At 36.9% G+C, this 26,452-nt stretch overlaps 1 protein-coding gene across 1 annotated transcript; it reads right to left on the reverse strand.

Moving 5' to 3' along the window:
- pth2rb (parathyroid hormone 2 receptor b) lies at positions 1-25,846 on the reverse strand. The gene is made up of 13 exons (XM_065244572.1): positions 23,538-25,846; positions 22,964-23,066; positions 17,004-17,114; positions 16,816-16,931; positions 16,495-16,592; positions 15,553-15,736; positions 13,546-13,699; positions 12,709-12,769; positions 10,849-10,915; positions 8,723-8,817; positions 5,117-5,255; positions 2,582-2,623; positions 1-2,291 (listed from the first exon to the last, which is right to left on the reverse strand). The coding sequence occupies exons 1-13, from the start codon at positions 23,601-23,603 to the stop codon at positions 1,725-1,727; spliced, it is 1,803 nt and encodes a 600-aa protein (XP_065100644.1). The 5' UTR covers positions 23,604-25,846; the 3' UTR covers positions 1-1,724.
- Between the last annotated feature and the right edge of the window lie 606 nt (positions 25,847-26,452).

Genomic DNA, 26,452 nt, shown 5'->3' on the forward strand with positions numbered 1-26,452 from the left:
TAAAATACGTATTTATATTCCTTGTTTCCATAAAAGACCTGTCGAGGATGGTAGTGTTACTGCAATTACTGTATGTGCACATGGCCTAACCTCAAAGGGTCGAGGAAGAGCTCAGCAGTCAATTTAAACTAACCAACACTCGAGTTTATTAGGGTTTTTCATCTTAACTTAACCTTTACGTCATCTGATCATCTTTAATAAAGCCACACATCTTGGGATTTTCAAATATATCTACTGTTATTAAATTCTAATACAACTGAGATATCTACAAAGGTCAAGTTTTTAAAATTACGTTTTACCGGCAGCCCGCTATAAAGATTTTCGGTTCATTTTTTAAAAGACGTCTACTGTATGCACGTTTTAGTGTATTTATTACGCTTCAAACAGCAATGCACAATACATACAAAAAAAGATTTTTTGACAGTACAAAAAAATTGCTGATGTAAAATTTGGTACAATCAAAACATGCACGCCAAGTCATATATCCTACTAATCGTCTTGCTAAACAACTGATCGAGTGTATAAAACTCAAACTAGAAACACTGGGCCTCATTCAAAGGCAAACTATTGTTATAAAAACGGTTTGCAAAAAGGTAATTCTGCCAAGAATGTTTATGGCGAAAATCATTGTGCTTGTGTTTTGGAAATGATACGAGCAAACGATTTGCGAACAGTTCGCGAAAACAAACATTATTGGGTGATTTTCGTAAAAATAGACTTATGAGGTGTCATGAAACATTTTGATAAAAAAAGTAAATGCTATCAAAATAAGAAGCATACAGTTACAAACATCTCTTCATGTACTATTTTGCACATGATTTCAAATGACATCATACAAACCGATTTGTAGTTTTTTTCACATTTAAGAGGAAAAGTTTCATTACCGCAATGTGTCCATGACTGGATTTGGGTTCTTTGACATGGAAATATTTTTGATAAAAAATCCAAAATATAAAAAGTTTCAGTGCATGTTATACAATAAACATTTACAGTAAAGAAACATGTGGTATTTGATAATAAGGAATATAAATGTGTCCGAGACCAATTTTCTCATCCTCCGCAACAATTTTTAATCATTGTTGGAAGGGACATAATTGACTGTAACACGCAAGATGGCTACCAGGTAAGCAGTTCTTATTTTTTCTCTCCAGATAAAAGTTGAAATTTTGTTTGTCATAGTACCTAGACAACTTTTTAGTTCTCATTACCGAAACATGAGTTTGTAAATGCATATATTTAATGTTGCGGTAATGATGATTTTTGAAAATGATAATCTAAAAATTGTAAATAATTCTATAGGAAATATTTTTTAAATCCTCAAAAAATATTGGTTATAGTAAGTTATAGTATAGTAAGACCTTAATCTTATATGTGCAAAAAAATTGGCTTCTTTTTTTAAAATCTGATGCTGGACACCTTCTAAGTCTGGATTTCGTGAGAATCACCCTATTGCGTACAGTGTGAGACTTTACGAAGCAAATCCTTACTAGTACAGTTAAACAAACTTAACCACAAAAGCGATCTTGTACACAGGTGCAGTGACGTTAGTTGGAAAAGTCCAACAAAGAAGTGAACAAAACTTAACGGGTTAAACACAAGGACTTGGTTTTCATGCATTATTTAGGACGCATCACCATGTGACTGGCTTTTGCAATGTCCCATCGATTTCTTTTAATATTTTAAAAAAGTTTTAAGTCCCAGGAAATGTCCCCAAAAAAAGTTCCTTAGCGCACTTTGTTACCGTCCTGATCCAAACAGTCGTACCTTAACGATAAAGAACGCCTATCGTCGCTGCTTATGCCGTTCTCTGTATGAGTGCCATCATTGCCCCTCTTTATGTCATCAGCATCCCCACTGGCCTCCCCAAGCGTGACATCATACGAACTTTGTCCGCTCTCCTCGAAACATATACTGAGGGCTTCCTGTCGTACGGTGATGTAATTTTCTTTGAGGGTGATGCAGTCGATCTGTTTGGCGTCTTCCTCGCTCTCTTCGGGAATCGAAGGCGGGAGGCTCTCGATATCCGAGTTGCTGAAGACGTAACCAGGCAGGGTGGTGTGTATGTGCGAATGTGTGTGTATGAAAGAGGTGACGTTGGGCTGACCTCCGCATCGGTACACCCTGCTGGTGTGGAGGGCAGAATTGCGGGTCACAGAGGTCAGCTGGGACTGGACGCTGTTGGCGCTGCTATTCAGAACTGACCCGTAGCGATAATTGGCTAGAACCACGGGACACTTCCAGTCAAAGGCAAGCGTCCAGCGGAGCCACGTTTTACGAATTTCAGTCTGAACCTGGAAACAGAGATGTTTGAGTTTTTTTGGTCATGTCTCTCAATTCTAAAAAGCCAAAAGTTTCAGCTGGACAGATTTAGTTCCTTTATATCAATATTCCAAAAGAAAGTTTACATTTGCATATGTCAGAACATTACATTTAATCTTTAAGTTGACTCCAAATTCAAATTTTCAGTTTTTTAACAATGTACTTTAGTATGACACAATCTTTCCCTGGTGCAGAAACAAAACAGCTGCCTATGAATAATACTGAAGTGTAGGCGTAGCATTCAGTGTGGTTTTATATTTACCTCTCCGTTGCAGTAGCAGTAGATAATGGACACGAAAAATCCCTAAAAGAGCAAAAAACAGTAAGAAGAACAGTTACAAGACGTTTATGTTCAGAGCAAGCAAGACTCTTATCACACTTTTGTTTGTTATAAACTGTATTTTAATTTTAGCATTATTTTATTATACTTTATATTTTTAAATGCTTCAGTGGCATATATAACAAATATACAAAAACAACAATAACAAAGGAACATTATGTACCAACAATCGAGAATACCTTCCCCTTTTCTAATTTATTATATTTTCAAGGAGCTTTTGGAAAGAAAGTATAAAAAAGTAACGTGGGCATTTAAACCTGCATCCCCACATAAGCCCCTGCCACTAACAAAAAAGTCGTAGGAAAGTAATATTGTCCCTAAAAACCTACTACAATGGGTTTTAGGCTGCTAATACATGTTTTTTGGCAAGGTATTTGTTAAAAGTATATTATTAATCGTGTAGTACCATGTAAATACCACAGTACACTGTAAAAAGTATAAGATGGATCAACTTAAAAAAATACTTTAATTGGTAACGCGTAAAATCTGAATTTTTTTTAATAAAAATTTTCTCACTTTACGTAAAAATGTATGGTAGGGTTTCCCGCAACATATTTCAGTTAAGGCGGCCCGCCTAAGCTTGGAAACCCTACCGCCTTAACTAGCTCGTCCAAAAAAACAAAAAAAATTTGCTGCACAAAAGGCCGTCAAGTGCATCTCGTAGAATACCGCGTACGCGTATCACACCGCAGGCGGGGACGCGCGCCACATGGCCGTAATGAGACAGACGTGGTCCGGACTGTCACTGTCTGGAAGATAACTAGCCACTTGATAAAACATCTCGGAGAATAGCGCAGACGCGCTCACACCGCGAGCGTGCACGCACACCACATGGCCAAAATGAGATAGACGTGGTCCGTCATGTCTGGAGGTTAGCCAGTTGATAAAACATGTGTCCGTGAGAACTGTAAGTGAATTTATGTTTTGGGTTTCTTTAAGCCTGTTATTGTATTCGTCTATAGTTCTTCTAATTTTAAAGTAAGTTAGCTGGTGATTTTGTTGTTTGAGCAACCTGCTAAGGTTTCACATGCCTGTTGATTAGATATAATTGTTGAGCGCTCTTGCTCACTTTATTTATGTGCATTATTTACATGCTACAGTAGTTATACTCCTTTAAGATAATGTAATTAATAGTGGGAAATAATCAGTTTTTACCATTTTTGCGCTATCCATCATCGTTCGCCAGACGTTCTACAACATCTGGTTTAGTTTGTGTTTATTAACCCTTTAGTTTCACTTCATAACGCAGCTATTCCCATTAGAGGTATCTGTTAAAAACATTTAAATTCATTAATAATCTAGTATGTGTTCATTTTTTGTCATAGTTTCTTCAAAATTAAGTTTTATTTGAGTGTTTTAAAAATAAATTATTTATTTATTTATTTTATTAAAATATTTTAATTTTCATCATGACGCATACGCCAAAAATCCGCCCCTTTGATTGCCACACCCTTGGCCCTGCCCACCCGCCCAACCCTACCATCTTAACTAACAAATTTTCTGCGGGAAGCCCTGCATTATGGTTATTTTTTTAAATGACTTCAATTGGTAACACCAAAAAAATGTTAACATTTTCAACTTACATTTTTTACTTATAAAAGACATTTAGGCGTTATAAAACAAAAATATAAAATTTAAGCAAATGTTTGCTTAAAACAAGCAACAAAAATCTGCCAATGGAATAAGAAATTTTTTCTTGAATATACTTAATACAAGAAAAATTCAGCAAAAAATTTCTTATTCCATTGGCAGATTTTTTTGCTTGTTTCAAGCACAAATTTGCTTAAATTTGATATTTTTTGTCTAAAAACTAGACTTATTTTCTTAGGTCATTTGCTCATCAAGAAAATACATCTTGATGTAAGAATTTTTACATATATCTACTGAAAACAAGACAAAAATACTAAGTAAGAAAGTCATTTTTTGCAGTGTATCACATTTCAGTATTCAAAGCATGTACGGCAGCTCCAGCATCCTTAAATTTTTATTTTATTTTATTGTATTTTCTTTTTTTTTATTAACCCTTCTATTATCTTTGGGGTCAGTTTGACCCTATTCAAAGTTTAACGTCTTAAACGTTTTTCTTGGGGTCAAATCTGTGTTATATCCTTATAAATTACCTGACAGAAACCTTTTACCCCAAAAAAATCATATTCTGTAGGTTAAAAATGCTGGGGTTAAATTTCCCAGTGGGATTTTTTAAATCAGATTTTAGGGTTAATTTCATATTAATTTATTTTTTATTTCTTCCCCTGAATTTATTAACCATGCCTGATTATTTCTGTTATTTCCACTATCTGCTAATAAGCTGCGGATGTGTTTGCAACAAAAGCATGTTATCACCCCAATAAAGCAAATTAAATAGAAAAATAGAACTGAGAGATAAACGTATCGTGAATACACAACAAAAAATGCAAAACTGCCTCCCCCTCACGACCGTAGAGTGACATGACTTACCTGGAACGAATTAAAGAAGAGTTCACAGTACATTCGAAGCTCCCAACCCAGACCGGTGAATGTGTGCGGCATTCCTACAAAAACAATATAATGTACTCCAAACACCAGAACCAGGACCAGAGTGGACTTTGCCAGCTTTCTGTAGACATATAGATGGGATAGGAGAGGGTATTTAAACATCCAAAATGGCATGCTTCTCCATTAAATCCAGAAATAAAACAAGTCACTCTAAACTCCCCATTAAAAGCAGAAAAGAACACAAAATGCAGTCTGAGTTTTCACAACGAATGAGGCCTTTAAAAATAAAGTTGCTCTCAGCACAGAAATACAAGACAATTATCGAGAGACATTTCAGAAATAGTGTCAGAGTCAAAAGTCTTTTGGCATTTGAGTCCAGTTTTAAAATATCTTCAAATAAAAGGTTACGGGAGTCTGGACGGCAGATCCTTGATATGATGAAATGAAATGTAAATCGCTTAATTAATTAAAGTTCAGAGCACAAGTCTAATTCTCTTTAAAAGACTAGTAAAAAAAACCTGAATGTGCTGCTCCATCATCATTAATGACTTCAACCTCCCGCCTACAATTTGACTTGAGGCTATGAAAGCCCAGTAGATTAAAAATACACTACAACTTTCCTCTGATAAATTTACATTAGCACAGTTTAAAATACAAAAACGTTTCTATTTTATGAGATGGTTGAAAATGCTGAGCAACACCCTAACAGCAACCCAGAACAAAGTAGTAAACATTAAACAACACCCTGGCACTCACCTGGAGCAGAATAGCAAAACAACAAGCAATGCCCTAGCAACCAACCGGAACAAAGTAAAAAATGTTAAGGAACGCCCTGGCAACCACCCAGAACAAATCAGAAAATGTGAGGCAACAGCCTAGCAACCACGCAGACAAAAACAGAAGATGCTAAGCAAAACCCTTGCAACCACCCAGAACAAAGTAGTTAACATTAAGCACATCCTAGCAACCACCCAGAACAAAGTAAAAAATGCTAAGCAACACCCTAGCAACCACCCAGAACAGAGTAAAAAATGCTAAGCAACACCCTAGCAACCACCCAGAGTAAAGTAGAAAATGCTAAGCAACACCCTGGAAACGACCCAGAACAAATCAGAAAATGCTTAGCAAAACCCTAGCAACCACCCAGAAGAAAGTAGTAAACATTGAGCACACCCTAGCAACCACCCAGAACAAAGTAGAAGATGCTAAGCAAAACCACCCTTGCAACCACCCTGAACAAAGTAGTAAACATTAAGCAATGCCCTAGCAACCACCCAGAACAAATTAGTAAACATTAAGCAACACCCTAGCAACCACCCAAAACAAAGTAAAAAATGCTAAGCAATACCCTAGCAACCACCAAAAACAAAACAGAAAACTCTTAGCAACGTCCAAGCAACCACCCAGAACAAAGTAATAAACATTAAGCAACGCCCTAGCAACCACCCAGAATAAAGTAAAAAATGCTAAGCAACGCCCTGGCAACCACCCAGAGTAAAGTAGAAAATGCTCAGCAATGCTATATTAACCACGCAAAACAAATCAGAAACTGTGAAGCAACAGCCTAGTAACCACGCAGACCAAAGCAGAAAATGCTAAGCAAAACATTGGCAACCACTCAGAACAAAGTAGTAAACTTTAAGCACACCCTAGCAACCACCCAGAACAAAGTAAAAAATGCTAAGCAACGCCCTTGCAACCACCCAGAGTAAAGTAGAAAATGCTAAGCAACACCCTAGCAACCACCAAGAACAAAGCAGAAAAGGCTTAGCAACGCCCTAGCAACCACCCAGAACAAAGTAAAAAATGCTAAGCAATGCCCTAGCAACCATGCAGAACAAATCAGAAAATGCTAACCCTAACCCTAGCAACCACCCAGAACAAAGTAGTAAACATTAAGCATACCCTAGCAACCACCCACAATAAAGTAAAAGATGCAAAGCAACACCATAGCAACCACACAGAACAAAGTAAAAAATGCTAAGAAACACCCTAGCATCTACTCACAACAAAGTAAAAAATGCTAAGCAACCACTCAGAACAAAGTAAAAAATGCTAAGCAACACCCTAGCAACCATCCAGAACAAATAAAAAAAATGCTAAGCAACACCCTAGCAACCACCCACAACAAAGTAAAAAATGCAAAGCAACACCCTAGCAACCACCCAAAACAAAGTAAAAAATGCTAAGCAACACCCTAGCGACTAATCAGAACAAAGTAAAAAATGCTAAGCAACCACTCAGAACAAAGTAAAAAATGCTAAGCAACACCTAGCAACCACCCAGAACAAAGAAAATGTTAAGCAACACCATAGCAACCTCCCACAACAAAGTAAAAAATGCTAAGCAACACCCTAGCATCCACCCACAACAAAGTAAAAAATGCTAAGCAACCACTCAGAACAAAGTAAAAAAATGCTAAGCAACACCCTAGCAACCATCCAGAACAAAGAAAAAATGCTAAGCAACACCCTAGCAACCACCCAGAACAAAGAAAAAATGCTAAGCAACACCCTAGCATCCACCCACAACAAAGTAAAAAAATGCTAAGCAACCACTCAGAACAAAGTTAAAAATGCTAAGCAACACCCTAGCTACCACCCAGAACAAAGAAAAAATGCTAAGCAACACCCTAGCAACCACCCAGAACAAAGTAAAAAATGCTAATCAACACCCTAGCAACTAATCACAACAAAGTAAAAAATGCTAAGCAACCACTCAGAACAAATACAAAAATGCTAAGCAACACCCTAGCAACCACCCAGAACAAAGAAAAAATGCTAAGCAACACCCTAGCAACCACCCACAACAAAGTAAAAAATTCTAAGCAACACCCTAGCAACCACCCAGAACAAAGTAAAAAATGCTAAGCAACACCCTAGCAACCAACAAGAACAAAGCAGAAAACGATAAGCAACTCCCTAACAACCACCCAGAACAAAGTAAAAAATGCTAAGCAACACCCAAGCAACCATCAAGAACAAATTACACATCAAGCGATATCCTATCAACAACATTATTATTGTTGTTGTTATGAGGAGGAGTAATGGAGTTTGTACTATTAACTGGAGAAATACCATGGCCTTGAACCCAAAAGGGGACTAAAGGTTTTAATGAAAGTAGTGCTATGGTAGCACAGCTGCTGTCTCTCTGAACTATTTCAAATGTCTCTCTCTCTCTCTCTCTCTCTCTCTCTCTCTCTCTCTCTCTCTCTCTCTCTCTCTCTCTCTCTCTCTCTCTCTCTCTCTCTCTCTCTCTCTTTCATACAGTCTCTGGAAAATTACAGTCCTCTCATGGATATCTCACCAGTGATGTCCAAACACTGTCGTTGCAGACGACACCCACAAAAACACAGCAAAACAAAATGAAGCCACAGCATGGGTTGGTATGAACCTCGTCATGAAACCCTATGTAGATATGACAGGGCTTATATTATAAAATGACACCTATATATTGTGTATTAGAAATCAGATTGATCTGTTTGTTTCTCGTCACTATTTGATTTGCTTTCTGTAAAATCCAACATCGTACAACACAGATCATCTCGCGAGGTCATGCATCAACACAGCGGTAATTTCATTCACTTACCTGCACTGTTTGCGTGTGTCGTAGCGGCCCGCGTTTGTTTCTCTGATCTTGGTTGCCAGAACTCGTACGATATTCACAAACAGAATAAAATTCAGCTGCAGATAAAGAATAAGACTGGATCTTATTATACATTTCAACTTTTAATTGGTATCTGCAACTTCGGTAATGAAAGAAAAGCGTGAAAATCGTAAAGCATTTAAATATTTATATTGAAAAATTTTTTATTTAAACTGCTGCATATACACTTAAAAAAGTGACTTTCTTACTTAGTATTTTTTTCTTGTTTTCATACAAATGTAAAAAAAATCTTAACTCAAGATGTCTTTTGTTGATGAGCAAAATGACATAGTTTTTAGACAAGAGTTTTTAAATAATATACAATTTAAGTAAATTTGTGCTTAAAACAAGCAAAAATGATCTGCGTATGGTGTAAGAGATTTTTTCTTGAAATTTTCTTGAATTAATTGTTTAAGAAAAAAGTTCAAGATTTTTTTCTTACCCCATTGGCCCCATTTTTTTCTGTCTTTTTTTGTTTGTTTTAAGCATAAATTTCTCTTAAATTTTATGTACCAGCCCCTCAACTGCACTGTCTTAGTATTTTTGTCCTGTTTTCAGTAAAAATATTTAAAAATTCTTAAATTAAGATGCTTTTTCTTGATGAGCAAAAATACCTAAGAAAATAAGTCTAGTTTTTAGACCAAGAAATTTAAGTGATTTTGTGATTTAAGTGAATTTGCCAATTGTCTTGTTTTCAGTAAAAATATCAAAAAATTCGTAAATGAAGATGCTTTTCCTTGGGGAGCAAAATGACCCAAGAAAATAAGTCTAGTTTTTAGACCGAAAATTTCAAATTTAAGTGATTATGTGCATAAAACAAGCAAAAAAAAAAAAAAAAAAAAATGGCAATGGGGTAAGCAAAAAATCTGGAACATTTTTCTTAAACACTAAAGTCAAGGAAAATTCAAGAAAAATTTGCTTACCCTATTAGCAGATTTTTCTCTGCTCTGCAAAAATGATTTTCAAGTAAAAAAATTCTTAGTATTTTTGTCTTGTTTTCAGGAAAATATCAAAAAATTCTTAAATTAAGATGCTTTTTCTTGAGGAGCAAAATGACCCAAGAAAATAAGTCTAGTTTTAAGACCAACAATATCAAATTTAAGTGATTCTGTGCATAAAACAAGCAAAAAAAATCTGTCAAAGGGGTAAGCAATTTTTTCTTGAATTTTTTCTGAATTTAGTGCTTAAGAAACATTTTCAAGATTTTTTGCTTACCCCATTGGCAGATGTATTTTTATTATTAATTTTTTTTGCTTGTTTTATGCACAAAATCACTTAAATTTGATATTGTTGGTCTAAAAACTAGACTTATTTTCTTGGGTCATTTTGCTCATCAAGAAAAAGCATCTTAATTTAAGAATTTTTAGATATTTTTACTGAAAACAAGACAAAACAAGACAAAAATAATTTTTTGCATTGTAGTTTCATATCCACAACGACCAATGTAATGGGTGCTCTTTAAGACAGCTCAAACATGCATTTTAAAGGATCACTAAACTTTCATTCCCCTCAGTATTTTTCATGTTTTGACAATTTATGTGTGATGGATTGTTTTGACGTGGTAATCAATATCTCATAGAAATTATCACAACGCTCTCAGACAAACATACCTGCATGTTTTGCTCTAATTTATGTTTTGGCAACGAATGCGAGGCCGAGACTACATTTGTGTTTTGTCACATCATAATTACAGCTTTTCTGGTGTGAAAAGGTTCATTGGTTCTTTAAATCAGAGCTCCATTACCAAGAGAACGGTTTGTGCTCGGCAAAGCTAATAATTAACAGCATAATGTCTCCATCTGCCCAACCAGCAGATAAATATATGCGTGCTTGAAAGCGGTCAATCACGCTCGGTCACCGCACATCAATGCAATCCAAATTGACCCTTTAACTCACCTTTGACAACATCATGTTTTGAATACGTTGAATTGGGGGGTTAATGGAAATGACTCTGTACTTAAGACACTTGTTCTTAAGAATTGGTCTTTGATGAAGTTTAAGTGAAGCTTGGTGACACCGAATACTTTCCTGAGTTTCTGTTTCTTAAGAATAACTAGCGAATGACTCACCCCAATCGCTGTCAAGATGGGAACTTGGTATATCCATTTAATATTTCCAGCACTCAGCTCCCAGCACCTTTGAGAGGGTCAAGGAGAAATATTATTTGAAGTGAATAACAGATCTTCAGTTCGCAATGGTCTTTGTGTATGTGTACTGCTACCGTGTGGTTACATCCCAACAAAAACGTTTATAGAGAGACTACACCCAGCAGGTTTAGTTTTGTTTACATTTAAAGTCCCCATTAAATTTATGTTAAAGAGATAGTTCGGCCAAAAATGATATTAAACCCATGAATTACTCAACCCCAAGCTGTCCGAGTTGCATATGTCCATCATTCTTCAGACAAACACATTTTCAGTTATTTTAGAAAATGTTTTAGATCTTTCAGTTAATCAAATGTAAAGTAACGAGGTCCACTCTTTACTCCATCCTTCACAAATTAAATCCAAACGGCTCCACAATGATAAACAAAGGCCTTCTGAGGGTAATCCGCGCGGTGTTGTTGTAGAAATATCCATATTTAAAACTTTATTAACGAAAATAACTACCTTCCGGTAGCGCCACCATCTTAGACTCCTCTGTATTCAGGAGAGAGTATTAGCGTAATGTATGCACTTTTCTTAGTGACGTATGACAAATTCGGAGGGCGGGGGCACAGAGCAGCAGCAGAGTAGCCTCCGTAGGCTGCGTAAGCTCTCATCCTGAATGCGGATGCGACTAAGATGGCGGCGTTACCAGAACCTAGTTATTTTCGTTTATAAAGTTTTAAATATGGATATTTCTACGACAACACTGCATGGATTACCCTCAGAAGGCCTTTGTTTATCATCGTGAATCCGTTTGGATTTATTTTGTAAAGGATGGATGCCCATTTTTTTGACTTATAGGAGTGGACCCCGTAACTTTACATTTGATTAACTGAAAGATCTAAAACATTTTATAAAATAACTGAAAATGTGTTAGTCTGAAAAATGATGAAAATATGCATCTCGGACGGCTTGGGGCTGAGTAAATCATGGGTTTAATATAATTTTTGAACGAACTATACCTTTAAGAATATGTTTGCTTATATATTTATATCTATAAACTAGTGTGCTCTAAAACACTGACAAAATTTGCATTCAGAAGATATCAACATTCTTAACATTTTTCACTTCCACCAATACGGATAAATGATTTTATTGACATCATCCTGCACTTCAGGGGCCTTATTTATAAAATGCTGCGTAAAAAATGTCCTAAATTTGATCTTACAATCATTTCTCAAAAGCACGCACGTTTGATTCATAAAGCGAATAAAAAAACACATATGCCTTACTTTCAGACGTGAAATCTATAAATCGCAAATGACCTTAAAATTGTGCACAGCTTTACATTCGCCTATCGTCTTCCGCTATTCAATATAGTTCTCAATTTTTTTTCGCTTAGCAAATCGCCACATTTTATTTTGTGCCACCATACTTACTCATGTAACAGTCTTTAAATAGGGAAAACATGGAAGTGTTTTGTGGCTTCTAATTTCATACCTGTTTGGATCCTAAGGAATGAATGGGGCTAGGCTAAATGCTAACACATTCACGACACGCTGTACAAAAATGAAGTGCACGCATTGAAAAAAGATAGGTATGTATTAATGCGTCTAAGTTGATGTAAGAACATAGTAAAATATTAAAAAAACGGTGGTGTTTTCCTTTAAGAGAGCGTGTATGAATTTTATGCCAACTCCCGCAACTGTGCACGACATTTCACACAATATGTGACATTGGAAAAAAGTGGCTTGTTACAGTGCTCTGAAAACAACCGAGCTGATGTTCATCCGACTACATCACTAAGGGAGCGGTGAAGAGTTATCTTCAGACGATACTCACCTCACGTCTGCGAGCGTTGCCCTGACGACAGCCCAGGTGGATACGAAGAGTGCTGGAACACCTGCGGACCGACAAATTAGAAGATGACGGGATTTATAAACGTTAATGCACCAAACGAGCAGAGAAACATGCTTGACACTTACAGCACAACCTCAGAGGAACAAAACAATTCCCAACACTTTATATTAGACAAACTGATCGAATCAAAAGCTCCATAAATAAGATGGCCGAAAGAATTTAAAGGGGAAGTGTATTATTTATATGGAGTATTTTTATTATTATCTCTAGTTAATGTAAAGTTGTTAGCCAAACGTGTCCACCACTGGTTGTACAAACAGCTAGCCCCGCCCCAAACTGATGCCATTGGTTAAGACAAGTTCATTTAACAGACTGCTTTAACAGATTAATGTTTTGAAAGCACCAAGAGTGTGTTTCAACTTAGTGTGTCAGCCTGAATTACATCATGTTGTCTCTGGTTACTTAAAGTTGTCTCTACATATAATTCACCTGTTAATGCTACACACGGTTTGTTGAGTGTTAAGACACCAAAGTCTTTAAAAATGAAGGAGCCTTTCTAAAAGTATTAGCATTTTAACAATGTCTACATGGCTGGTCCAACGACTCTCCGTCAACATAAACTCAGAATAAATAGGCTAAAAATGAGACATATCATATCAAAGGAAAGTAAAACAAGTCATGGTAACAGACATAACAGAAACCTCACATCGAGATTATTATATCAAGCTGTGATTTGGTCAGGCTGCACCTGGGCAAGAAAAAGTAAACAACATAAAAAATAATAAACCACCGCTGATCCCTAGACACTTTGACACTCACCCCAACCTATGAGGGTGAATCCCCACAAATACTTGGAGTCGGAGAAGAAGGCCATAAAAATGAGGCTGTGGAGATACAACCCCTCCACTAGGATCCAGTAGTAGTTTGTGGCAAGGAAGTAGATGAAGAACAAGACGGTAATCTTGCAGCCAACCTGAAAATACAAATAATTTATTTAAGTTAAACCACATACTGTAGAATCAACCAATCAGAAGGTCTCAACTTATTTTGCAATTTATTTTAGGGGCAACAAATACATTTCTAATTTCACAAAATATATGTTTTCTTGCCAAAATAGAAGTTTATGAAGTTTGTATAAAATTATAAAATTGTATAAAGTATATAATATATACTTAATTGTAACCTTCTCAAACCTGTTATGTAACATAAAGACGTTTTTTTTCCAATGCCTCATAGAATAAAAGCTTTAATATATATATATATATATATATATATATATATATATATATATAAATGTGTGTGTGTGTGTGTTTTTAAAAATCAGCCCAGTCTCACGAAATTTCATAATATAGTCACATTTTTTTTTTTATTCTTTTTCGTGATATTTTTTCCGCGTTTTTTCGTGATCGTATAATGAATTCCTGTTTTCGTGTGATTATCACATATTGGTTACTCAACTGCTTTTTCCTGTTTTTAAACCATTGTTGCTTTGGTTTAGGGTTAGATTTACATAAAATGACATCCTTACCCAAACCTAACTCTAACCCCAACGCTAGGCGACATATAAAAAAGAAAAAAAATTGTATAAACCAATGTATTAAGTGACATACTAATTCAAGCACCAAATCTAACCCTAAACCGAAGCGACAATGGTTTAAAAGCAGTTGAGTAACCAATACGTGATAATGACACGAAAACAGGAATTCATTATACGATCACGAAAAAATGCTGAAATTCGTGATAATATCACGAAAAATGAATAAAAAAAAGTGACTATATCACGAAACTTTGTAAGACTGGGTAGGTAAAAATATACAAAAATGGCCAAAAATATATAATGGTGAAAATACATTTTTGTAAACATATTTCAAGATATATTTCAGCAATTTTTTTGTATAATTTGCAATATATTTACTATTATATTTTGGGCGTATGAGTGTGTGAAGGCAAATTACAGGAGTTAATATTAAGCTAAATTAAAATATATGCAGCATGATTTATTTAAATCGAATATGTTTTTAATTTTATTGTAAAAATTTAAATTCTGCACACACATTTTTGTCCAGTGGATGATGCATTCATTTGATTCTTTTGGCCCAATTTTCGTGTGTGGATCTCGTTGTGTTTTTTTTGTTATCATTTTTTGTTTAGGCTTTGGGTTAGCGCTACGCTTAACAAGTCTCTACTTTTAAATACACATAAAAAAATCTGAACTACCGCACAGTTTGCCGATTGTGCAACAGGAACTCATTTACACAAATTAAACTGATTTAAACAAAGCTGCCAATATTATTCGATAAAAAGAAAAGATATTTCACAAGACTTTTTTTAAAATGTCAAATAAATCTTTGGTATCCACAGAGTATTTATGTGCCGTTGTAGCTCAAAATACCATATAGATCATTTATTATAACATGTTAAAATTGCCACTTTATAAGTGTGAGCAAAAAATTTGTCCTTTAACATGCCAATGAGCTGATCTCTACACTAAATGGCAGTGTCGTGGTTGGATAGTGCAGATTAAGGGGCGGTTTTATCCCCTTCTGACATCACAAGGGGAGCCAAATTTCAATGACCTATTTTTCCCATGCTTGTAGAGAATGGTTTACCAAAACTAAGTTACTGGGTTGATCTTTTTCACATTTTCTAGGTTGATAGAAGCACTGAGGACCCATTTAAGCACTGAAACATGAAAAAAGTCAGATTTTCATGGTATGTCCCCTTTAAGTTAACACTACCTAATGGGAGCAATCTAGCTTATAAGCACAACTACAAAATTTAATGTAAGGAACTTAAATGAAACTCGACCATCATCCTCGCACTTACATACTGACTCTTGTCGAGGGGAGAGATGGAGATGGTGCTGATGTTGTCCATCAGCATAGTGTCATACTCCTGCAGCACACCGTTGGCGTACACCACTCTGTCTTTTATGAAGATGCTGACCGCGCGGAGCATGAACGACACAAATAGATGCATGTGGATGTAGTTTCTAGTGCAATGAAGACGCCTGAGGGAGAAACAATGAGAGGTTGAGAATGAACTGCTAGGATAGCAGCTTAGACGCATGCATTCTTATCTTAGCATGTAGGCGCTGTTTTTGAGGATATTTTTCGACTTCAATTAAACCGACATAATGTGAACCATATTTTTGTAAGGGGGTCAATTACCAAAACACGACAACCCCCCTCCCCACTATAATACTTCTTTATTGGAGATTCAATTAAAAAAGCAAAGGACACAATGTTCACTTAAAACCAAAAAGCCTTTCAGGAAACTCTTCTGTTAATTAACAATATGAAGAACTTTTTTTGACTGAACAGTTGGAGCAAAAATCCGCTGTGTGAATCTGCTTCAATAAGTTAATAAACCGGCTATGCAGAAAGGTGGAAGGGTTATAACATGTTAAAATTGCCACTTTGTGGGTGTGTGCCAAAATGTGGCGTTTTTGGGTGTGTCCTTTTAAATGCAAATGAGCTGACCTCGGCACTAAATGGCAGTGCAGTGTTTAGATAGTGCAGATTAAGGGGTGGTATTATCCCCTTATGACATCACAAGGGGAGGCACATTTTAATTACGTATTTTTTCACATGCTTGCAGAGAATGGGTTACCAAAACTAACTTACTGGGTTTTTCTTTTTCACATTTTCTAGGTTAATAGACCCAAATTTAGCACTTAAACATGTTGAAGTGAAATTTTATGATATATCCCCTTTAAACATAATCGGCGTAAGACTGTGACTGTAAAAGCACTCAATGTTAACTTACCGAAAGTATCCGATGATGAAAATGGCAACTAGCAGAGAGCTGAAGGACACGGCGTAGCCCACCGTGTACATGATGTGAAGGCGTTCAAAGAAGTCTCTCTAAAAATAAAACAAGTTGTCGTCAAGTTCACGAGTCAACGATTCATTTTTACCGTGAACGGCTTGATGATTACGCAACATTTCTGAAAGATTCTGACTTTATGAACCACTAACATTTAAATCTGTATATCTAATGACTTTAAGATGTACACACTGACACGATCAAGTTGTTACAAAGATGTTGTTACAAAAAAATTCTGCAAATGACTATCTAAAAACTTACTTTGCCTTTTCCAATCCCAGGAGTCAAAAAGTGTAGGCAGTCTGAATAGTTCACCCAAGTCCTGTTCTCCACCGAAAGCCATGATCCATTAAAGTCACACTTACGGTACGCAAACCCTAAGAAGAAGAAAGACCGTTTTAGCAGAAATCGTAACCTTGATAGATTTTGAAGACATGGGTGAAATGTACCTTTGTGGTTGAAGTCATAGACATAGCTGGGGCATGGGACTTTGGTGACTTTTCCCGAGGATCCCTGGGGCCAGCAAACCAATCCATCCCATCCAGGAGAACATACTTCTTCTGCAAACACAATGTGTAAACCATTATCACAATGGGGGAAAAGGTCACGAGTTCGATCCTGAAGTGCACAGTGAGTCACTTTGGATGAAAGCGTCTGCAAAATGCATAAATGGATCTTACATTCATAATGCATCACACTAGTATAGGCTAGTAAAGACAGAAGTAGTTTTGTTTTAGCGTAACTATGTTTTCACAAAAACCTTCACAAATTATGCAAAACAAATAGATCGTAAGAGAAATAGCCTCTTTTTGTCTGGCAAATTGATTCAGTGCTTTTGTGTGTTTTGACCTAAGCGTCAGTATTTCGTCATGCATTGATCCGAACCCCGCAGAAAAGCGTAGGAAAAGGGCAAGATACAGTACTTGAATGGAGAAACTCACTGACTGGTCAATTTACTCATACCTGTAGGAGCGTAAAGGATCCATGATGGTACAAAACCGTAATGCTATTTAGGAGTTTCATTCAGAACGAAAGAGGGAACCACGCAGATCAATTCAATCTGTCAGTCTGCTGTACACCGCTGAAAGAAAGAGCAACCAGTGCTGTCCGTATCGTAACAATTACATTGCGGTTTCCAACCGCGCCTGAGCAAAAACTATCAGATCGATCGTTCACCATCACCATGTCATTTTTCACACATTTTTATTGCTTTGAAGCTTTTGTAAAACATCTGACCTTTTTGGATGCCCACATCAAACCGCATTTTCCTGTGTGATGAATGTATTTACACCCATATATATACATACATGGAAACGAGACCTCAGCAATGTCACCTTAATTGTATGGCTCTGTGCTTAAATATAAATTTGTCAGTTTTGTTTCTTCTCTAAATGGATCTTAAAAGAAAGATCTGAGACATAGCAAATGCCCAAATCATACATAACTGCGAACACTCCTAAACTATGTAACATCAAACCGTTATGGAATTACATTGGCCACTGGTGAGCCCATATAATAACAACAAAGGATTTTATTTTGTACATTTTCCAACATTAGAGGTAGAGTATTAATAGATTATAAGCATGTTCAGACAGTTGCCATGGAAAATGATCAAGGTTCAGTTTAGCGATGGCATACTACAGTCTGGCCACACTCATTACCTCTACTATTATGTTTTCAAACAATGGGAACCCTTTTTCTGTAGATTAAACCTTTCTGAAAAGAAAAGGTCTTTGTTATATATTGTGGTAAAACAAGCAACGGTTAAAAAGTCATTATGCTGTTGAAATATTTTAAATACTTAGAGTTGTTTAGATGTGCACTTAGTTTTCTAAGCAACCGGATTTTCATTTAACAATTAAACCAGGAGAAAAGCTTTTTGATTTTAAACCAAAAAACAACAATAAACAACCATCTAGCAACAACTTTACGACCACCCAACACACCCTAGCTACCACTTAATGACTACCGCGTACACCCTAGCTACCACTCAACGACCAACTAGCATGTCCTAGCTATCACTTAATGACTACCCTGCACACCCCAGCTACCCCTCAACGACCAACTAGCACGTCCTAGCTACCAATTAATGACTTCTCAGCACACCCTAACTACCACTCAATGACCAACTAGCACATCCTAGCTACCACTTAATGAACAAACATTACATCCTAGCTACAGTTTAATGACCACCTATCACATCCTAGTTATCACTTTACAACCACTCAACACACCCTAGATACCACTCAAAGACCCCCAAGCACATCCTAGCTACCACTTGACGACCACCCAACACACCCTAGCTACCACTAATGACTATTCAGCACACCCTAGCTAACACTCAACGACCTACTAGCACATCCTAGCTACCACTTAATAAACACCCATGACATCCTAGCTACAGTTTAATGACCACCTATCACATCGTAGTTACCACTTTAAAACCACTCAACACACCCTAGATATCACCCATCATGATATCCTAGCTACCACTTAATGACTACCCAGCACACCCTAGCTACCACTTAATGACTACCCAGCACACCCTAGCTACCACTTAATGACTACCCAGCACACCCTAGCTACCACTTAATGACTACCCAGCACATCCTAGCTACCACTCAATGACCAACTAGCACATCCTAGCTACCAATGAACACCCATGACATCCTAGCTATAGTTTAATGACTACCTATCACATCCTAGCTACCACTTTACAACCACTCAACACACCCTAGCTACTGCTTAACAACCACCTATCATGATATCCTAGCTATCACTTAATGACTACCCAGCACACCCTAGCTACCACTCAACGACGCCAAGCACATCCTAGCTACCACTTGACGACCACCCAACACACCCTAGCTAACACTCAACGACCAACTAGCATGTCCTAGCTACCACTTAAGAACTGCCAAGCACACTTTAGCTACCACTCAACGACCAACTAGCAAATCCCAGCTACCACTTAATGAACACCCATGACATCCTGTCTACAGTTTAATAACCACCTATCACATAGCCACTACTTAACAACAACCGCCAAGCACATCCTAGCTACCACTTTACAACCACTCAACACACCCTAGATATCAACCATCATGATATCATAGCTAACACTTAATGACTACCCAGCGCACCCTAGCTACCACTCAACGACCAACTGGCACATCCTAGCTACCACTTAACAACTACCCAGTACACCCTAGCTACCACTCAACGACCAACTGGCACATCCTAGCTACCACTTAACAACTACCCAGCACACTCTAGCTACCACTCAATGACCAACTGGCACATCCTAGCTACCACTTAACAACTACCCAGCACACTCTAGCTACCACTCAACGACCAACTAGCACATCCTAGCTACCACTTAACAACTACCCAGTACACCCTAGCTACCACTCAATGACCAACTAGCACATTCTAGCTACCACTTAACAATGACTGCTAAGCACATCCTAGCTACCACTTAACAACTACCCAGCACACTCTAGCTACCACTCAACGACCAACTAGCACATCCTAGCTACCACTTAACAACTACCCAGTACACCCTAGCTACCACTCAATGACCAACTAGCACATTATTATTATTATTATTATTATTATTATTATTATTTTATATATAGCACTTTTCACAATTGGTGATTGTTTCAAAGCAGCTTTACATTACAGTTTTTCTGAATTGCTAAAACACATTTTTTTAAACCATCACTCATTTTCTCAAAACCTTAAACACAAATCCCAATTTTAAACAAAATTCACAGAACCCCTGACTCTTCTAGCAAAATCAAACAATTGCTTCAAAACCATTTCACTTGTACTCAAAATCAAACTAAGCTTTCAAATCATACACACATAAGTCTATAATATAAAACACTACAAGCATCCATTAGACACTACCTTAAAAAATGGAAAACACAACATCCAGGAGATCTGCTTACAGAAAAATACATGTTTATTGTACATAACAACACAATTGACAAATACTGTTAAAAATCTCTATTACTGTAATCACAAGTTAAGTTCAGTGAATATAGTGAATACTTTACTGTAAGTACTGCAAGTAATAGTAAGTTTTCAATATTACTGTAAGCAGCACTTGTATTTTGTAAAAAGTCAGCAATCCAACTGCAAATTTTGCCAATTGCATCATCTCTGGTGTCCTTTTCTTCCTCATACTCTTCATCTACCTCTCAGACTGTTTCCAATCCACACAATTGGTAAAAAATACCATTAGATAAAAGTGTGTAGAATTTTGAGTTGTTGTGTTTACTCGATGATAACGGTGTTTTAGTTGTGTTCAACTTTTGCCTGCTTGTGTTTAGTATTTATAAAACAAGTGCATTGCAGTGTGAAATGTGTGTTTTAGTGAGAAGTTTGTGTTTAGAATTTTGCAAAAAGAGTGCATGATTTAACAAATGTGTTTAGGCCACTATGAATTTGGTTCAGAGATTGGGGTTTAGTGTTTTAGCAATTCAAAAAAACTGTAATAGAAGCAGTGGAAAGCACAGAAAAACGTCAGATAGCACAACATAATACACGATAGCACAAGCAGCTAAATTTGCTGCGGCTATGAATCAACATTATAAGCATGCGTATTGCTAATGTAACGTAAAGAAGGAATGCTAAGTTAAGCCCAAGAAGCCTGCCTCCCCGGGTCGAAATCCCAGCTACCACCTAACAACTACTCAGCACACCCTAGCTACCACTCAACAACCAACTAGCACATCCTAGCTACCACTTAACAACTACCTAGCACACCCTAGCTACCACTCAACGACCAACTAGCACATTCTAGCTACCACTTAACAATGACTGCTAAGCACATCCTAGCTACCACTTGACGACCACCCAACACACCCTAGCTACTAATTCCTGACTACCCAGCACACCCTATACACTCAACGACCAACTTAACTCTTCTTCGCCAATGACGAGTTAACTTATCAATTAAGAGAAAACGCTTCCTTGCCAATTACGAGTTTTTCCGTCAATTCGTATTTCCACTCTTATCCACCAGGTGGCCCCTTACCCAACTTATACAACCCGGACGCAAACCCTCACGTCAAACAGTACAAAATCAGTGTGTTTTAATCATCGCTCTGAATCAGATTTCTATCAGATGTCTATCAATTACTGTGTATCAGCTTTTTGCAAAAAAATTGACATTTTTGAAGAAACCTACCCATATTTAATTTAATTTTTTGTAAGGGGTCTGTTCTTTCATTTGATATATTGTATGTTTATATATTTAAAGAAGAACATTTTGTGGAAGGCATTAAACTTTTGTGAAAATTGCCTGCGAGCACCATGTTGGAGACCACTGTTGTAGTGTTTATTGGGCGTTCTAGTTCCCTCTCAATCTTTTGATGATTTATTTGTGGTCCAATCATCTGCTAAGTTTTGGCGTCGCACCTGCCTCAGCATCATAATTCGGAATTTCGCGGTTCGCCAGCTCCACTTCTGAATCCCAACTTGGCATGCCTGGTCACACAATTGGCAAACTCGTGGATAGAAACAAGTCAGAAGGGTGTGGATAATAAACAAGAACGGTGTATGGTAAACATCATGCATCATCATCTAAACGACACAATGACTCACAGGGCACTGCTTTACTGCCAATCTGTGACATCACTACAATCCCCCTCTCAAGTATTGTGATGGTGATGTAAGTCTGATTCGAGTGAATCATTTTTAATCCATGTGGCACAAAGCAGTTACTCATAAAAACATATTTAAATTAAAATCTGCCCATTTACATTTTGAATCTTCATGACATCAACAATAAAAATCTATGAAATCCGATCCGATGAATGGAAGACAGCGAGTGTTGTTAGAATACGACCAACTTTTGTAAATCTATCACAACAGCGCCCAATGTCCCTCTTCTTCATATCCCATGTCTTAGGTGAGGACTTTTGGACTTCCACTATTTGTGAGTTGTAAGACACACAAACTACGTGGCTGTTAATTAATTCAGTGTCTAAATTCTTCAAGACTCCATGGCGAGCAGTTGGATGCAATAAGACCCACCACAGTCAGTAACAGACGCATAATTTTAAAAACCAAATGAGCCTACCCAAAAAAAAAAATCCAAGATTCTGTTGAATCGTATCAGTGAGTTGATCCGTCTTGGATCTCTCGCTCTACTTTTCTCTCACACAGACTGTGACAGTTAAGTCATCTAAACAGATTCAGATGTCACGGTTCGTTCATGCATTTTGCATCAGATGCGTAATTTATATTTTAAAAGGCTTTTATACTCCGATAAGGGCATTGATGTGTGATGAGTCACTTTCATATGACAATGTCGACATGCAAATTATCTCGCCTGCTAAACATCAAAACAATGCTGGTTCAAGAGGAATAGAAAATAAAGTGATATCCAGAGTCTTACCCGTAGGGTTGTGCTCGGAGATGTTCTGAAGGCACTGGAGTTTGATGTCATACAACAGGAGAACTTGTTCCTGAGCTGTTAAGCCAACCTCAGGGTCCACATGCTGAACACAAACATGAATCAGAGAATGGATTTAGTCTCCAATCAGAAGATTTGGAGGTTTAATGAAGTTGTAAATTTAACACTCCTTCCTTCCTAATTTCTGAACCTGAATCATAAAGATGGGGTTTGGGTATTTAATTTTTCCATCAATGGTGAAAGATGGTTTCAGTTTATAATGTATGGATACTGTACAATGTATATTATATCCACATAATTTGCACAAATACATGTACAATGAAATACCATTCAGCAGCTTAGTGCTGCAACATACAATTTTTCAAACTCACAATATCAAGATTTAATTTCCACATTATTATGATTATTCTTCAAAGGATACATTTGAAATAAAACGAATAAATTCTTCAAATACTAAACACAAAACCCTCACACTTCATATTGAGGGTTTTTTTTGTTACAATGATGCATACTGTAAGAAATGACTTTGGAATAAATGAAAGATGACCAGTCTTACCTGTGCTTCAACTGAAGTACCACGCAAAACTTCAAACATCCACAGTGCAATAATCCACATTTCCATGCTATATTTTCACTTCAATCCTTGAAAACTTCTTTAATCTTCAGTTTTTTTATTAAATAGGCTATACGAATGCGTGTTTTGTCGGTGGTGCTCACGGTGTCTCTCAGCGCGTAAAGCGCAATGTGCGCGCATCATACAGAAACATCGTTTCATCCAGCTTCATATTTACACGGGAGAATGATCCCTGTCGAAACGTGGAGTTGAATATCAACATATCAACACGTAGCAGAAAAAGAGACCTTTAGACAAACCAGACAGGTGTTGTTCCTTCGCGCAATCCAATACACTGGGGAGGAAACCTTGAGATCTTCTGCCAATGTTTAAGTATGACTACGCAAGATCTTAAAGAGAATGACACATGAACTCAGCAGGAATCTCTCTCGTGCATCTGCTCAGGTCGTGGGTGCCAATAAATTAATAAAAATACAAAAGTGAAAGCTAAAATGCGTTGGCGGTTATGTGGTACCCATTTGGGTATACATTGAACAACCCTATTTTTTACGTATAATTGTGCATGTATGTTTTAGCAGCTAGCATTTTAATACATCGACCAAACCACCCTGCTAAAAAACAATAGAAACCATCACATAAATTCTAATGGTTTTAATGGGAATTTTATTGGTTGTAATGAAAACTATAATGGTCTTTATGGGTCTCTGTTGGTATGTGTTGGATTCTGTTGGTCGGGGAATTAAATCCTACTGGAATATGTCCCAAAACACACTACAAAGGAAGGTTCTTATTGGAATTTTAATGGAAACCATTAGAATTTCTGTGATGGTTTCTATTGTTTTTTTCAGCAGGGCGCACAAAAGTTTTTGATCGCAAGTTAGTCGCGCTAAAAACACCCGCGGAAGAGCAACACACTTTCGGTTAAAACATAAGATAGGTTGATCTTATAATGTCAACATTAACTATAGTTTCCTTTTCATAAACACCGAAAACCGTTAACGCTCTGTTTACGATCTTAAAAATGTCAAGGGTAACAAAAAGGATATTGCGCGAGGCAAACCTAAACCGCGCGAAAAACATGTGACAGAAATTCGGTTTATTTTGTAAGATATTATTCAAGTCCCTAAAATTATTTAAGAAATTTAAGTCCCCAAAATTATTATCTGGCGGAAAATATCCTACTAAACAAATTGGTGTCGAAATATTCCTCAGTTTCATGAGCTCTCCACAGTACTAAACGGTTGTTTTCACATTTGAAATGCCTTTATCCTTCTCAAAGACGAGATGATTTCACTCCTCATACTTTTCTTAAAAAAGATAAAGCGTTAATTTGTATTCGCCCCATAAATGTATATCTTCTAAGTCCACGGCGTCGAAAACGCAGATGCGCACGAGCGCTTGACGCACCAAAAGTTCATCAGCTCGCGGGGACGCGCTCAGTACATACAGGCGGACTGATTGTCTGAATATGTAGGCATTGGATGTCTGCAGTGAAAGACGGAGCTACAGCTGTGAAAAAAGCACGTAGGAGTGTTTAAATGGATAAATGGATTGGCCTGTTTTAAACAGAGAAACAGTTGCAGTCACCTTTGCGCTGAGAGAGAGATGAAGGATGAGTGAAGAGTAATCTCAGGGTCTTCTTTTTAATCTGTAGCCTATAGTGAAGATCTTGAGCTATTTCATTTGTTATTTGACAGACCTTTTCACCCACAGCGACTTTTTTGATTCAAGAATTACATTTGATCTGTAGCTGTGGATTGCACCCAAGAACTAACGCAATGCTTATAACCACTGAGCTACACATGAACACAATATCAAATACGTTTTGTGCTATTTAGCATTTTGTTTTTAAGAAAACTATCAAAAATTGCTCCACTTTATGCAATACTGTATTCAGTCTATTTACAATGCAGTCTATTTAATTGCTTTTCCGAAATTAATTAAAGAGTTATGAAACACTATTATGATAATATTGTGATTTTAGTTTAACAGATATTTCCGCATAATTGAAAATGCTTGAAGAATATGCAAATCACAAAAAAACTTTTGTGTTCAGGTGCACACATTTAAATAAAATAAAAATCTAATTTTAAATTCATAACATATTTGCTTCATAACATATTTGGGCCTCTAAGATGAGCCATGTCTAGTGTTGGGTTATTTCTTGGTGGTTTTTTTTTTTGTTATAAATGAATGGCATGATGTCACAATTGCCAGGTTTTGCAGGTAGAAGTCTATGGCACATATTGTTACTGAGAAAATCTCATGATTCGTACATTTTACAGGAAAGTTATGACTGAGAATAATGAGAGAGAGAGAGAGAGAGAGAGAGAGAGAGAGAGAGAGAGAGAGAGAGAGAGAGAGAGAGAGAGTATGCATAAAAAAATTGTCAGCAATCTGAGGGCGACTTCAGAGCAGCAGGAAATTTCACCTTAACCACACTTGTTATCGGTCTCAAACAGACCTCTTCTCTTTTTTTGTCCTATTTTATTGTCCTATTTATATTTAATTCAACTCTATTGTCTTTTCTATTCTCTTTGATCTTGTCCTTCATTTTTGAAGGAGGGAACTTTGCTCTGAATACTGAAACGTCTGTTATAAGGCTCCTTTGAAAATACGACAACTTCAAAAACTTGTCTCACTCGCTCGCTGTCTCTCTCTCTCTTTCTTCTGTCCCTATTTAAATCCTCTTTTCTGTTGGAGTCCTTCTTTGGGATTTTGCACCATCCTCTGCATTCTGGGCAGTGAATCATATTAACATTGTTTCATTTGAATCTCAGTAATTTGGTTTATTCATCCGTCTCAGATTAGTGCCGGACAGCTGCATCCAACACGCTTCACGTCACTGCTGAAACATGAAATACAGTATATTTTAAAAACACTGTTGAATACACTGT

This window comes from Paramisgurnus dabryanus, chromosome 24 (genome assembly GCF_030506205.2).
Source record: "Paramisgurnus dabryanus chromosome 24, PD_genome_1.1, whole genome shotgun sequence".
Classification (NCBI taxonomy): domain Eukaryota; kingdom Metazoa; phylum Chordata; class Actinopteri; order Cypriniformes; family Cobitidae; genus Paramisgurnus; species Paramisgurnus dabryanus.